Source organism: Perissodus microlepis, chromosome 18 (assembly GCF_051167445.1).
Source record: "Perissodus microlepis isolate ML-2025 ecotype Zambia chromosome 18, ASM5116744v1, whole genome shotgun sequence".
Lineage (NCBI taxonomy): Eukaryota > Metazoa > Chordata > Actinopteri > Cichliformes > Cichlidae > Perissodus > Perissodus microlepis.
In genome coordinates this window covers 13,424,484-13,440,252 of record NC_140478.1, presented here as the reverse complement: position 1 = coordinate 13,440,252, position 15,769 = coordinate 13,424,484, and the positions used below count along the sequence as shown (strand labels likewise).

Here is a 15,769-nt window from a genome sequence, read left to right as displayed (position 1 = left end):
TATGCTGCTTGCCTTTAAATTAAATTCACCACAGAGCTGTGAGAGGTTCCTGGCACCTGATCTCATCCAGTCAGAAAGCAAATAAGCATATTTCTACTAGTATCTACCTAGATGAGGGGTTCTCAGACTGTAAACTGGGTGGGTGAAACAAGCAGATTACTAATGCTGATTTTTCATTCACTGAAATTCATTTGTGAACATTTTTTGGCTACTGACGGCAGGAAATAGAGAGAAAATCTGAGAAGCAGCAAAAAAAACCCTCTAGAGCAAAAACAACATTTTAGGAGTCACATTTTCATCATGAGTTGTTTTTATTCATTACATCCACTGAACAAACGTCCATTCCAGTGAGTTTCACTTCTATAACACTTTTATTGTGATTGCCACGCTTTAATCTGGCCATGATCCATATAAATATGCATTATTGCAGCAGTATCACAGTGCACTGTACAGGCCCATCCCGGCAGATACGTAGAAGGAGAAGGGGGACGATGTGAAGGAATAGAAGAAACAAGGAATTGATAATACAGCTGCTTTGATCCAATTGCTCCCCCAAACCCTCGCCCTAGGCACTTGGTGTACTGTAGCTGTGAAATGAAAAAAAGCATCGCTGCTTCCACTAGCCTACAACGAAAGCTTAAGCTTTGTTTCTGCTCCGCGCTCAAAGATGAAACAATTGGCGCGATGTACCTTTAAGCCTGTGCAAAGATTTGAAAGTGCCCACGGGGTAGGGTTTAGAGAATGATTTGGTATTTTCTAATCCGGGGTGAGTGGTTACAATTTGTCCAAGTAGTTGTCGAGGGCAGGTATGCCCTCTTTCAGACCTTTGCGTTTCCTAATTTCAGCGACAACTTGGCAGGGCCTGCTGGCAGGGTCGCTGGGGTCTCCCTGGAGAATCTGCCAGTGATCAAATACGCACTGGGGGAAGGCCTGGCCTCCAGTGTTACTGCGCAGGTCAGCTGTGAACCCTGGAGGTCAGAAAAACAGATAAAAGCATTATTTCAAATAGAATAGCTTCATATACAAAGACAGCAACTCTGTCAGCTGAAACTAAGTTGCTGGATATGCCCTTTACATTTAATTTACCAAAACAAATCAGTCAAATTAATTTATGTATTGTGTAAACCTGTACATTTTAATCTGGAACTGTAATGCATTAGTTATACCTTTTTAAATCTTTGCATGTTTAAGATACCAGACTGAGATGATTTGAAGATGGGTGAGGTGGCCGTAAAGGGATGGACATGGTCAGCAACAATACTCAGGAAGGTTGTGGCGTTTAAATAATACTAAGTTGGTACTAAGGCATCCAAGGTGTGCCAAGAAAATATTCCTCACACCATTACACCATCATCACCACCTCTTCTGCTACTGTAGCCCAGCTGATGTGTTGTGCATTCAGAGATGCTTTTCTGCATATCTTGGCTGTAATGAGTGGTTATGAGTGGATGTTTTATCTTTTTCACACCATTCTCTGTAAACTCTAGAAACACTCATGCAGGAAAAAATCCCAGTAGATCAGCAGCTTGTGGTTCCATCTGGACCGAACAACCACGCCACAGTCAAAATCACCTAAATCACCTTTCTTCCTTATTCTGATGCTCAGTTCGAACTTCAGCAGGTTTCTTGACCATGTCTACAAGCCTGAGGATAAGATGCTGCCATGCAATTGATCAGTTGATTCGACAGTTGTGTTAATAAACTGCTAAACGGTGAGCCCGATAAAAAGGCACGTGAGTGTATATCTTCACAAACATTTCAGAGATCCACTTTAGTTTTTAGACCTCTGCAGTCCCTCTTTTACCTAAGCCCTCCTTTCCAGCTGAGAGTTAAAACCCACCATAAAAGACTGCAAGCAGTATCGACTGAAACTCACCAAAGGATTCGTTGACTGGCAGGTAGGCTTTCACCACAAACATGGGCGTGCCCATCACTTGGGATTCCTCAAAGACATGACCTCGTTTCCTGTTCAACACGCCATAGATCCCACCGACAACCTGCTCTGGGCACTGCATGGGCAAGAGGCACAGCCACAGATAGTTACTAAAGTTACTAAAATGTTTTTCCTTTCAGAATAAAGAAGAGCTCCAAAAAATTACAAGCCTGTGTTCAAGCAATGTCCAGGCGCCCACTCTAGTCCAAACACTAACCTGAATCTCCACAAGATAAACCGGCTCCATGAGCCGAGGCTGAGCAGTGAGCTGGCAGGCGTACAGGACCCTGCGAGCTGTGGGAATAATTTGTCCTCCCCCGCGATGAATGGCGTCTGCGTGCAGTGTCACATCATGAATGTCAAAGCGAATTGCGCGCATGTTCTCCTCACACAGTGCACCCTGCAGGGCGAGGACAGAGACAGGAGTGTGTGAACGCAAGGTTATAAATAGCTAGCTGTTTTACAGTGTAATAAGAATTTAAAATGCAACACGAGTATGAATTAATTAGCCTCCCACCTCCTTAGTTGCCCACTGGAAACCAGCCACTACGCTGTCCTTGATCTCATTGAGGTACTGAACCCCTTTTGTCATGTCTATCAGCAGGTTGGGCCCGGTTCCATCTGGACCGAAGCACCAGATCTTCCTGGCTTCTGTCACCTCCCACTCATACTTGTCAGCAAGGTAACGTGCACGGGCTTTGAGCTCCTGCCGAGCAGTGACATCCCCTTTCTCGATATCTTCAGCCAGGCCGTCGGGGAACGGACGGGACTTCATGAAGAGACGATTGTGCTTGTTGGGGGACTTGGACAGACACAGCTGGTCAGATTCTTCCGTCACCGTCTCTCTGTAAGACACCACTGGGTCGGATTTCTACAAAGAGGTAAAGAATTGGTCAGGATTGATGGTATGAGCAATACTTCAAAAATATGGGAATAAAATGTATATATATATTTTATTTTAACTAATTTTAGCCCCACATAATCAGTAAGGCTATGTAAAGCTCTTATGTTTAGCATTTGAAAGCTACTTGTCCTAATTCAGTGGTTGTCAAACTGTGCACAAGCAGAGGAAAAATATGGAATTAAATGAAATTAGCAAATAAATATGATTGATGTATGCAATCACAAGTTTTATTGTGATTAAAAGTGAACCTGGATTATATTTAGTCTCAAGAATGAGAGAGAAAGAAAAGGCAAAATTAAGTCAGTCCTAAGGGGTTGAAAAACAAAGCTTGTGCAGAAGTAGCAAAAACTGCAGTTCCTCTAGTCGCCACTTGAGGCTGGCTCCAACATCTAGTCAATCCCCTTAGACTAACATGTTAAAATGGTCAAGCACGTTTATAGCCTGGTTCAAAAAACGGTTCTGGCCTTTATGAAGAGTTACCCCACTTATAACAACTCTGAGTGGGGTGATTATTTTTCTTTAATAACTCATCTACCCTAATAATTGATTTGATAGGCAGCTGGAGCCAGTCAGAGTCCACTAGGCCTCATCCACTACTTCGAGTCATTAAAATGGACCTCTTCTTTTTAATGGGTTACCTGATTAATATTATTGCTTGCTGTGTGTACAGACCATCCCATCTATTTAAGAACAACAGTTTAAATTGTATTCAGGTTTATAGTTCGGATTGTCTGTCATGAGGCTTCATTTTCATCTTTTATGTAGTCTCTAAAAAATTTTCCCAACTAAGACAAGAGTTATTTATCATCAAACGCGCAAAACAACTGAACCAGTGTAGGTCTTTTGCAAATTTGACTTAATATATGTGATGTAAACAAATCAGTACTTGTAATAGCTATTAATATTAACCTTGCATCAGTGACCTGTCTTGCACCTTGCCAGTAAACCTCTACTCCTTTGCTCACCTTCAGTGGAATGCAGGCGTGGTCCTCCTCCAAGTCCTTCAGGCAGATCTCCAGGTGAAGCTCTCCTGCTCCAGCGATGATGTGCTCCCCGGACTCTTCGATGATGCACTGCACCATGGGGTCTGACTTAGCCAGACGCTTTAAGCCCTCCACTAGCTTGGGCAAGTCAGCAGGATTCTTGGCCTCCACGGCCACTCGGACAACAGGGCTCACGCTGAACTTCATCACTCTCATGTTGTGGGCCTGAAGATGGAGTCGATGAGCGATAAGACTAGATTCTTTTAAGGTTTGTTTATCAGGAAGCCACACCAAATAATGACTCTGTGTTAATAGCTATTGATTCATTTGTCATGGCTCGGTTTTTAAACTAGAGCACACTCTGTGTAGATACAGAACAAAGGGAAAGTGACACGCTACCTGTTCAAAGGTGGTAATAGTTCCAGTCTTAACCAGGAACTGGTCTACTCCAACAAGACCCACGATGTTGCCACAGGGAACATCTTCAATAGGCTCCACATAGCGACCCATCATCAAAATAGTCCTAGATTGACGTGGTGATAAAATAAGAGGGATGTAACAAAAAGAAGAAAGGGGAGTCACACATTCTGAGCTTTTCCTATTATCTTGGACCTGTACTGTGTACAGTTTGTAGATAAACATGCCCACCTCTGGATGGGTTTGATGTAGAGGTCTTCCTTCTTGCCAGGGTTGAAGTTTGGCCCCATGATGCGCACCTTCAGCCCTGTGGACACGCAGCCAGAAAACACACGGCCGAAGGCATAGAAACGACCCTTGTCACTGGTTGGGACCATCTTGGAAATATACATCATCAGTGGGGCCTTAGGATCACAGTTCTTAATACCTGAGAAGAGAGTTTCGAAGTTATGAATTTACCACAGTCAAATAAATATAAATAAATAAATAATACAAATATTTTTAATTGAATTGAATCACGTGAAGGTGTTCTACTGACCCATGGCAGCCTCGTCATCTCCGGGCCCTTCGTAGAGCAGCTCACAGCGGTATTTCTGCGCAGTGACGGGGGAGGGCAGGTGGATGGTAATCATCTGGAGCAGGGCCTCTCCGGCAGGGAGCCAGCGTCGCATTACAGCCTTTAGCAGGGGCTTCCCCTCCTTCTCTTTGTCCTCTGAGTCAAGTTTGACATCCAGCTTTTCAATTAGCTTGGCTGTCTCTTCTTTTTTGAAATTCATGATGGCATCAAACACCTAAGAGGTCAATGAGAAAAAGGACAAAAAAAAAAAAGAATTAGGGCATTAATCAAAGGCAGTAACTTTTCAGACTCTACTTAAAGTCTAATCATCTTAGTTTGGATCTGAAATGTCTGAAATTTAAGAGCTTTAAATCACCTTTTAACAATGTTAGAAACATAAAAAAAATACACAATTTGCTGAAATAAAGCATCTTTAGTACATTCACCTTAAAGATGGGATCCAAAACAAGTTGGGAGAAAGTTCGAGGTAATTTCTGACCATCGGGGCCGGTGGCAGTCTTACTGAATTTTCCAGCACTTGGATCGAAATATCTGGAAAATGCAATGAAATTATTATATAAAAATATGTTGCCCAAATATCACTTGCTGCCCACTGTCTTGTATTAATGCTTAAAATTTAAAGAGCCACTAAACACCACCTGAACATTGACACAGAAAAAGGGGTGTGGTCCATGTACAAGCATCCTTCTTAACGCATGCAGCACCTCTGATGTACCACACTGTAACCAGAGAGGGCACTGTACGTGCACTCGTGTTCACCTTTCTCCCCACAGTTTCTTCATCATGTCATCCACTTTCTTGCACCTCTCTGCTGGTCCCAGCTGTGCAACTCCTTTAGCAGCAAACTTAGCCACATACATCTCAGCGAACTGCTTCAAGGTGAAAGCCCATCCGTGGAGGCCCGAGCCAAAGCCAACAGTTCCAATAACAGGGTCAATCTGAGGAATAAATGATAGCATTCATTGTAACTACCCATATATTGAAAGTTTTAGAAGGTATTTTACCAGCGTAAGTGTGTATTCACCATAATGTTCCCCATGGGTCCACCCTCATCCTCTCCATAGGTGGAGATAATGACGTTAACGTTCTCCACAATACGCTGGAAGGTCTGATAGAGCTCATCTGGCTCCAGCTGCAGCTCAAGCAGGGCCCGGTCCATCTTGTTCATCATGAGAACCGGCTTTATGCGCTCAGCGATGGCCTGACGCAGTACGGTCTCGGTTTGCACGCACACACCTGTCAGTGGAAACAAACAGGTAAGCCTCAGTGCGTACGAGTGTGTATGTGAGTTACAGGAAGAGTGTTTTATGTCTAATTACCTGAGACACAGTCCACCACAACCAGGGCTCCATCAGTTACTCTAAGGGCAGCGGTGACCTCAGAAGAGAAATCAACGTGACCCGGGGAATCGATCAGGTTGATGAGGAAGCCGTTTCCGTCTTTGCTCTGCTTGATAAACGCCAAGTCGTTCTCTCCAAGCTCATAATACATGGAGATAGCCCTGAAAGAGCGTGAGAGGGTGAGAGAACATAGAAAAACCTTGAGATGTGTTAACTCTGCACTGATAAATTTAACGATTTATGTAAATAAATCTCATAAACTGCACTCACACTGATGAGTCAGACCATCCTCTAATAAAAGAGACAGCAAAGACTTTCAGCTGCTACAAAGTGTCCTGACTGCATAGATTTGAATTAATATTTGGTGATCTCTGCTGGTGCATTTATTATATACAAACATCCATGTGTAAATCTCTGAAACAGTGTTTTTTAACACCTCTCTGAATTTGGAACAGAGAAACAATTCTGCAAGTCAAATATGGTACTTAACGTGTGTCGATAAAGTATAACACCATGAACAACTTACAAATAAAACAAGTGCTGTGATTATGAACCAATCAAGTATGAGATGCATGTTCCAATTAAATACACAGCACAGCCAGCCGCCTTTAGAAACGATGTGTACCTTGAGGTTAAAATACATAACGCAATTTCATAACAATAATGAACTCAGTATGGCACAAATATTTCTTATTTTGGTAATGTACTTACTATAGCCCTTCTTTTTATCGGACATATATGCCCTACAAACACAACCAAACAGGGAGATCTGACAGCTGAAGTCCAAGTACGTCTTCTTTTTGAGTCAAGGTCTTAGTATGATTGATGAGTTATTATGTGTACCCAATATTTCCTGCCAAAGATAGAACAGTATTGATCGCTTCCAATCAGAACCAATCAAAAACCAATATTTGTCTATGACACAGACTGTATATAAAGGATGGCCACACTTGCCAGTCGCAACCTGAAATATACTCTTTACGTGCTTTATTATTTATTATCCTCAAAGTGAGATAATAATTTTAAAAAAGGAACATCAAACTGTATAAAATAAGACTTGTGTTTAGAGAATGAGGCCACAAAGTCATCAGGTAAATGTTTCCTGAAGCAGCATTGTCATTTTCTTTTACACTTCTTCACAATCAAACATCTTTTGGAACCAAAGAAGTCGCCCCCTGCTGGCCATTAGAAAGGATGCTGAATTTTAGCTTCACATTTGAGAACCGGAAGCAACGCTCATGTCTCTCTTCTGCATTTTTACTCACTTGATTAAAGTTTGAGTGTGATGTCAGCGTATAGAAATATCAAAATCAAACCCACACAGATCTGATCAGGCAGATGACGAGAATTTGGGAGGTTGAACGCGTAATAAAAATATTTAAATTAACCAGTACTGTTAGGATAAATTATGAATAGTTCCTGCTACAAACACAAAGCACATACGTAGATTTGATGGTGATGCAGCGCTCCTGCTCGTCTTTGCGTGTGTCTGTGAAGCGGGTTTCTCCGGCACGGGACGATGCAATGATCCCCGCTTTGGATACCAGCGAGTCGGTCAGCGTGGACTTCCCATGATCCACGTGTGCGATCACGGACATGTTCCTGATGTTGGACTTTTTGTCCATGATGGCACGGATCTGATCCACCGTGAAGTTCACCTGGAGGGAGGGTTGGAGATTTAGAAGGGGAGGGGAGCAGGGGGCTACAGTCATCCATTTCCAACTAGCACAGGCTCATTTTATTCATCATATGCATCTATTTCTGTCCACTACCAGCTCTCCCCAGCCGCTCCGAGAAGAGTTATAAAAAGAAAGACATGTTTGAAACTGAACCCAGGAAGAAGGAGAGTGGACACCGCTTAAAGACTTTACCTCCTGATTTCCAGAATTACTGAGTCACCATTCACCATGTGGCAACTGAGTGGGGGTGAACGCAATGTACCACAATCACAAGAAAACACAGTCTCTTGATTTTAGACCTTAAACTAAATCTACAGAAAGAGTGTTAACCACTAAGTTGGCTATTTAATATGTAATATATGACGAGGGCAGCCCTCTAAGATGACAAGATGACAGTTTGTCTAGCAGTGGGTTGTTAAGACTATATAAAACCATCCCCATAATCCTCTGTAAATAGAAAATATGAAGAAAACAAGGTCCAGTGTCCCTCAAAGCTTTCCTAGCAGAACAAATGTATTAATCAATTCGGAAATATCACACTGGATATATAAATTAACACAACCAAAGACTATTTTGGTGAAATAACTAATTTTTACATCACTCACTGCTGCAAAACACTCAAATGAAATGCGGTGCAGCTCTCTGAGTGTGACGTAGTGCAGCCTGCCTATATGTAATAACACGTTTCCATCGCTTCTTAAATAAAAAGCAATGACGCAATCTCTTCTAATCAAATGAAAATCTACATTTTCCCCCACACACAAACAGAACTGATGACATTTACATTAGACATGCCATGGCCATGTGCTTTCCCTCTGTGGGTAGCTGTATTAACGTGATATTTCTGCGGTCATGCCAGAGCAGCGTGATATTAAAGGCTTTGCAGTGGACGTCACAGTGAGAGCTGAGCGGCCCGCGCACTGGAGGCCACAGCCCTGCGTTATCGGCTGTTGCGCATGTTATAACGGCGCACAAACAGAGCCCTTATCCGATCACATAACACCACCGGGCATCGGCATCCATTTCACGGACATGACGGGATCCGGTGCGGCTGCAGTCGGAGCCTACAGCTCATGACGGTTATTGGGTGCAGCAGTTGACAGCGTGTTTTCCCTCGCTGCTACAAATACATTAAAGGCATCATCTATACATTTAAGGCTCTAGTTTCACTCACCATGTTGTCTGCAGGTCGTGGGTCTTTATGTGCGACGGGTTATTGCCGTAGTCGCTGCCTCTGAGGACAGGCAGTCCCGGTGGTGACAGGAGAGGCGCTGCTGCTGCTGCTGCTGATGCGGCTGCCGTGTAGTGGTGTCCGGTCAGTGACTGCAGCGGCAGGGGGCGCTGCAGCTCAGCAGCCCGTCACATATCACATGTCCGTGGCGCTTTGCCATGTTATCCTAATACATCCATGTTGAGTGCGTGTGCGCGTGTGAGTGCCCGGCTGTGTTTGTGAGTGCGTGAGAGAAAGAAGAGCGCTCTTCTGTTGACTTAACCATGTATGTTTGTGCTTCCAGCTGCCACGAAAGATCCAAAATTTAAGAACAAGTACTTTTGTACAGTTAACATTTACATTGTTAGAAAGTAACATAATCCAACCAAAATGCACTAAAGTCAAAAGATAAGGTGGTTTGGCAACAGAGATGACCATTTTCTAAAGGAGGTAATAGCAACTGAAGCTTTATTCAGTGATTAGTTTCTATGGCTTCAGCTATACAGACAGACAAACCTTTATTGTAGTCCAGTCTATACACAAACAGTGCGAAGACACGTTTCCTGGCTCGGAATAGTGCAAACGGTGCGGTAAGGTCCATATAAAGGATACAGAATTAATTAAACATAAATATGGATATCAGTATAAATATATACTGCACATTAGATTTCTTTGCTTTAAAGCTTTAACTCAACATTAAAAAAGAGCTTCATTCGAATCACACATTGACACATTGATTGCATTTGAGACTTAGCGTACTTTTAAAAATACACACTACCACACCTATGATATTGTTTTTGGACTTAAAAACTTGTATTTATTTGTTAATTTATGTATGTATTTATTAACAAAAAATATATTTATTTCTTTGTACACACACAAAAAACAAAATTCAATTCAATTCAATTTGTTACAGTGTGTACTGGCCTAACTGTAATCGTAAACATATGAAAATTCCGCAGGATTTCACTGTCAGTGCATCTGTTTAACGACACCGTCTGGTTCATTTCTCTTCAGCCCACCTAAGGAGCCAACGATGCATTAGAAAGCATGTATTACTGTTGGTTGTTTGCTTGTATTTATCCGTATCTTAGCATGCAGCTGCTTCTGGGCGTGTCAGTGAATGACGTTTAGCAGCACTTGGAGAGTGCGATGCATGCTAGAGCCAATTTCACAGAAAATTGAATGTTTCCTTCCTTTTTTTCATGCTCCGCCTCTTTCCCATGCCCCCCCCCCCCAAACATTTTGATGTACACCCCCGCCTCAGAAATATCGATCCCCGTGGAATAAAGCAGGCCACTGCTAGACAGGGCGCCGTAGCAGTCCTCCACCAGCTGAGGGCAGAGCAGGACAAAACATGTTTGGGAGGTGCCAAGACATGCAGAATGGGACACTGAAATGAAAACTGAGTAATGTAAAGAACACATTTAATCAATCTGGTGTAATAATAAGTAGCTCTGCCACTGAAACAATCCCTCCCCCTGTGATAACAATTGTTGGGGAGGGGGTGTCTTTCTTATTAAACCAGTGGACTGTGCTCTACATGTCCAGAAAGGAAATAACTGAAAAATACATTATTCGTGGGTTTCCCATAATAAGCACATAATGGGCTCTCGTGAGAGCAGATGATTATTATCTCTAAAGAAAGCTTTACTCATGAATTTAAGATGAAGATAAAACCACAAAGCAAACAATGCTGCAAGACGATTTCGTTTTTCAATGTTTATTTTTAGTTTTGAGCTTGCATTTATAATTTCTGCTCATAGTCTCTAAATGTAGAAAATCTTTTGTTAAAACTCCCTAAAATACATATCATTAGAAAGTTCTACTTTTTGTCTTCAGAGCACTATAAGAAGCAAAACAAATTAAAATTTATTGAGCAACAATAAAGGATCTACACAGCTCCAAAGCTTATTCATTGTATAATGCCCTTTTTAACACAAGGGAGTCCAGATATTAAAGTTTGTGGTGGCAAACAAGAACCAGTGGTTTCCACGGTCAGTGCAGCTGATAAAGCTGATATTACTGCAATATCACTGCGCAGTGTGTCACGTTTCCTCCAGCAGGACTGACCTACTAAAACAGCAACGCTCACAGCAGAAAGAGCGTGTTGTCTGCAGTCGCATAGGCAGTGGTGTGCAGATTACTTCATCTGAAAAACAGTGTCTTTCATCTAATCATCAGATTTATGCAAAAGCTACAGAGGTAGTTTTCATAAACTCAGTGAAGCAGTCTTAAAATTGCAAAACAGTGGAGGAGGATATCTTGATTGGCCTTTTAGCAGGAGTCTCTCTGAAGCTTTCGGTGTAGGACGCTGACTGCCACAGTGCAGCTTAAAGTGGAGCATGTCTGGCTTTTTTCTCTTTCTTTTTTTTTGTCAAACTCCAAACGGTGGGAAATGTATTCCCTTTACTAGTCACAGAGGATTTTACACATTAAGGGAACTGATTCCCAAACTTGGCAGTAGAAAAAGGAATTGATAACATTAAATTTAAGAAATAACAAAAACTATCGATGTTATGATATCATATTTTTAAATGTAATAATAAACTTATAAACTGATAGAATCCACATGATGTGCCTGCGGATACTGAATTTAGATTTAAAATGAACATTTGGGGATGTTACCTGAAGATCTTTAGGGAAATCAGAAAGCCAACGAAAAAAAATCTTACATGATTGAAAATAATTCCCAGTTGTATGTGGGCATTCGCTGCAAGCGTAGCGCTGAAGAAGCCTATTACATGACACTTGTAGCTGAGAGAGTGAGGAGAAAGCTGTGGATTATCTCATACTAGTGGCACACATGATGGGAAATTTCAAAAAGCAGACGCTGAGCTGGTACTCTGTTGTAGCTGTAGCTGAAGGCTGTGTTTAATCTTTGTCTCCTAATTGCAGAGTTTAGGATTTTACCAATAACGTACAGTCAGCTCCACTAGAGACAGCGGACAAGCGTGTTTCTCCCATTTGCACACACTAACAATTTCCCAGCTGTAGATATAGAACGATTTTGCTCACATTAGAGCAATTACTGAGCTTCAGATAAGAGCTAATGAAAATGCACTTTGTGGCTGGTTAAATGACCTTGATGTAAGCTTCAAACATGTTTTCAGCCCGTGACTTCACACCCATGGACCTGAAGAAGGCATTTCTTTGATCACTGCAGTAGCTGTGTATTTTTTATATAATTCTTTTGCTCTCCACACATCTTATTGCACACTTTCTTGCCAGGGAATAGGGTGAGCCGTGAGACCATTTCTGTGGAGCTGAAATGCAGTCATTGGTACCTGTGCAGGTCATTTCACTGGAAGAGAACTGACCGCATAAAAGTGATTTCATGGTATATTTCATTTTAAAACATCCAAAGATGTCCAATAGATGTTCTTTTCCTTCACCCTAACCAACCTGCTCTCACATGGAGATATCTGAATATGCATTCACAGTATGATCTCATATGCAATAACAGTTATGTGTACTGAGCAGCAACTTATTCCTGGTATCTAGAGATGTGCTCAAAAAGTTAGATAATCACTGCACTCAAAGTACTTTGATACTCTCTAATCTCCAGTTAGAACAACAATAAAGATAGCAGCGCTCTGCTGCCATTTAATTAGGCGTATTCATGGATATGTTGATTTTAAAGCAACTAATATACTTAAGAAGCAAGTCTTTGAAAAACTAAAGTATAGCGGTCATAATGGATTTGTACGGTGGCTTCACTGTGAGCGTTATTTTCTTAAGTAAGAAAGAGTCTAACACAGCAGAATATGCTAATACACCATCATTTCCATTAGTCCCACCAGAGTGTATTTAAATAACCTTTTTTTGGCCTTATACAACAGGGGCTTTTTGAAACATTTGAATTGTATTTTAGGTCTGGAAATCCAACCTAGCCTGTAAAACAAGCGTCTCCACCAAGCCTGGGAATCAGACACCTCGGAGAATTTGATTTATTCACATTATGCATGCCTGGCAAACAAAAGATAAGAAAGATTTGCGTCCTTTCTGCCGTGCCACAGTTTCACTTTCGTTCCTCCCATAAAGTCCCTCTTCACTCTGACTTTTGAACAGCTTAGTAAAGGTAACAAAAAAACATAAATTCAGAACCCAAAGAAAATATCTGGCATCTCTGTCTGCTTCGAGCCATCTGATGAAGGCAAAAATGTCATATAAAATTATGTGAAGAGAAAGGAAAATGGCTTTGAATTATTTGAGCTACCAGGGTGTGTTGCCTCAAAGGTGTAATGATGCTTTGAAGTTGATATGGCAATGGGAGGATTGATTCTGAAAAGAATGCTGACTATTGATTGTGCTTATTCTGCTTTTAGACGGGTGTAATACTAAGTAGCTCTGCCACTGAAACAATCCCTTCCCCTGTGATAACAATGAGATAATCTCTGCCAATGTGCATGTTCCCCTTGTGTAATTGCTGGAAGAACACATTATGTAATATCTTTTGCTTCATGGGGCGTGCTAGCATGAAACAGATGCTCTTAATTATGACAGCAAAGATAAGGAACGGATAACGTTGTTTTGCATTAGGAAAGCAAAAAAAAAGTCATTGATCAGCTTTCTAAAGAGCTGTAACTTGAGGAGCAAGTGTCTATTTGAAAGACACAAAGAAAATAAATACTTCATTTAGAAGGATGCATGTTTTTTTTCTCATGTCGATCCACCTTGATTGATCCATCCCTTCACAGTAGCTTCAGCTGAACTCTTTGTTCTTGTAAACAGTTTGCTGACAAAAAAAAAAAAACCCATTAAGGTAATTATCAGTGTTTGTTTGCTGCCAGCGACTGAAAGAAACTGTCCAGAACAATCGCATTCTCTTTCTTGATGCTTTGACAACAAGCTTCACTGAAAAGTCTTTGCAGCTGTTTGCTGAAATTTTGTTTTTCTCAAACCACTGAAAAACTGCAATTGTTGAGCCACTTTTTAAAAAAGAGGAGCTTGGACACATCTGCTGTTGTAGACCAAAATAACCTTTGTAGATAGCAATTATATTTAATCTCAGTTTGGTTTTTGTTTTTTTAACCGTCCCACTTAAAGTTCAGTTTGGGGTGGGGGGCCGGTTATAATGGAGAAAAGGGGTGATGATTTGGGCTTGTTTTAAAGCCACGGCATCTGGGCACCTTGCGGTCAGTGAATGAACTGCAAACTCCTCTGTGTACCAAAATATTCTAGACTCAAATGTGAAGCCATCTGTCTCAGATAAATCTTGGCAAGCACAGCAGCAAATTTACAACAATCTACAATGAAAACAATGAAGTATTGCTATGGCCCAGTCGAAGTCCAGACCCTAACCTAACTGAAACACTACACTTAAGATAGTTGTGCATAAACAGGTGCCCATAAAATCCGCCACAATGATGTGAGAGACTGATAAAGTCATAAAAAAAAGTTATTGCTGCTACAAGTAGATCTACAAGCTACTGAATCATTGGATCATGTGAAAAGTTTATTTTTCATGAGACTGTATCTTCTGGAAACTTGTTTCTGTAACTTTGGAACTAAGTGGATCAACAGGAATTTGGGGGTTCCCTGCAGCTCACTCATTGTTCTCTTCTATTTGCACATAGAGCCTTTCACTGGGCTTCATTATGTGAAATATTACCAAGACTATCATTAGTAACTCTTGGACTGTCTTAAAATCATTTTAGATGTGCCAGAACTGTCTCCAGCTAAACGACAGCTAACTGAAAGGTAGTTCTCATCTCGGTTTCTGGCTTTGATGACCAAAGACCAAGCCCGAAATCTCAGTGTAATCCTGACTTTTATTGACTTTTACCTTTTAATTAAATTAGTTTAAGTCCTTATTCAGCCTTAAAGCCATAAGAAGAATCAGGAAGAAGTCCCATAGAAGGGGAGCATTTTTTCTTTTCCTTGGATTTCCATCCAGAAACCTCCCAGACAGCTTCAGCTCTGCTTCAAATCAGATCTCTGCGCTGGCTTTCAGTGTCAGTGAATAGAGCTTGAAGTACAGCTGCCCTTTCTATTAATCCCTCAGTGGCTTAGAAGCACATCCTGACTTTCTTTTACTAACTCTCTCTAATTTTTAAATAATCAAATAGACAGTTTCTAACCCTTGAATTCAGATTAAACCCTTTCGTGTGTGTTTCCACTGCCTTGTGGATTCCTTAGTGATGAGCAGAGAGAGGAGTATTGAACTTTTGTTGGGCTTAGTCCAAACTGGTGCAAATTAAATGTCAGTCTTTCCACTTTCTGTGTTTGAAAGCAATAAATTGGGCTTTAAATTTAGCTTGTCCAATTTAAAAATAAATAAATAAATAAAAAAAAGAATTTGACAGCATACACCAACTGCTGATTTATGACCTCAAAGGTCACACTTATTTACAAGTAATCTCCCTTCTTCTTGTCCTAATTGGCTCTCTCTGCTGTCTGACTAACAGTGGATTGGACAGTGATCAGCTGGGTTGGGGAATGCTGTTGTGTGATATGGCATTTCAACTTTGTCCCTGAAGGCAGACTCAGACGTTTCTCCTTCACGCTAAAGGCACAAGGAACGTACCAATCTGGCCGTGTGTTGCATTTGTATGCCTGAAGGAGACTTTCACTGAAATTCCACCAGCTGCTTTAATGTCAGAATTATGACACTGACTACAGACAAGGTAAGATCACTGGGTGCAGTTGATGCTTTTTGTGTAAGAGAGTGATTCAGCATGAGTGCGTGTCAAGAAAGCGTCGCTTTAAAAAAGGCGAACGTGA

General features: G+C 41.4%; 1 protein-coding gene across 1 annotated transcript; it reads right to left on the bottom strand.

The window, feature by feature from the left end:
• Positions 1-292: 292 nt before the first annotated feature.
• On the bottom strand, positions 293-9,165 carry LOC146367478 (elongation factor 2b). The gene is made up of 14 exons (XM_084911888.1): positions 9,008-9,165; positions 7,598-7,812; positions 6,134-6,315; positions 5,839-6,050; positions 5,574-5,752; positions 5,240-5,345; positions 4,776-5,028; positions 4,469-4,664; positions 4,220-4,343; positions 3,803-4,045; positions 2,451-2,804; positions 2,151-2,333; positions 1,877-2,009; positions 293-968 (listed from the first exon to the last, which is right to left on the bottom strand). Exons 1-14 carry the CDS (start codon positions 9,008-9,010, stop codon positions 775-777), a joined length of 2,577 nt encoding a protein of 858 aa, XP_084768014.1. The 5' UTR covers positions 9,011-9,165; the 3' UTR covers positions 293-774.
• Between the last annotated feature and the right edge of the window lie 6,604 nt (positions 9,166-15,769).

What these genes read in the sequence shown, in the direction of transcription:
- LOC146367478 (XM_084911888.1), bottom strand. An exon ending in AGATGACGAGGCTGCCATGG is followed by an intron (nt 4,665 to 4,775) that starts GTCAGTAGAACA and finishes CTCTCTTCTCAG; the next exon opens with GTATTAAGAACTGTGATCCT. An exon ending in CTATTACCACCTTTGAACAG is followed by an intron (nt 4,046 to 4,219) that starts GTAGCGTGTCAC and finishes CTCCATCTTCAG; the next exon opens with GCCCACAACATGAGAGTGAT.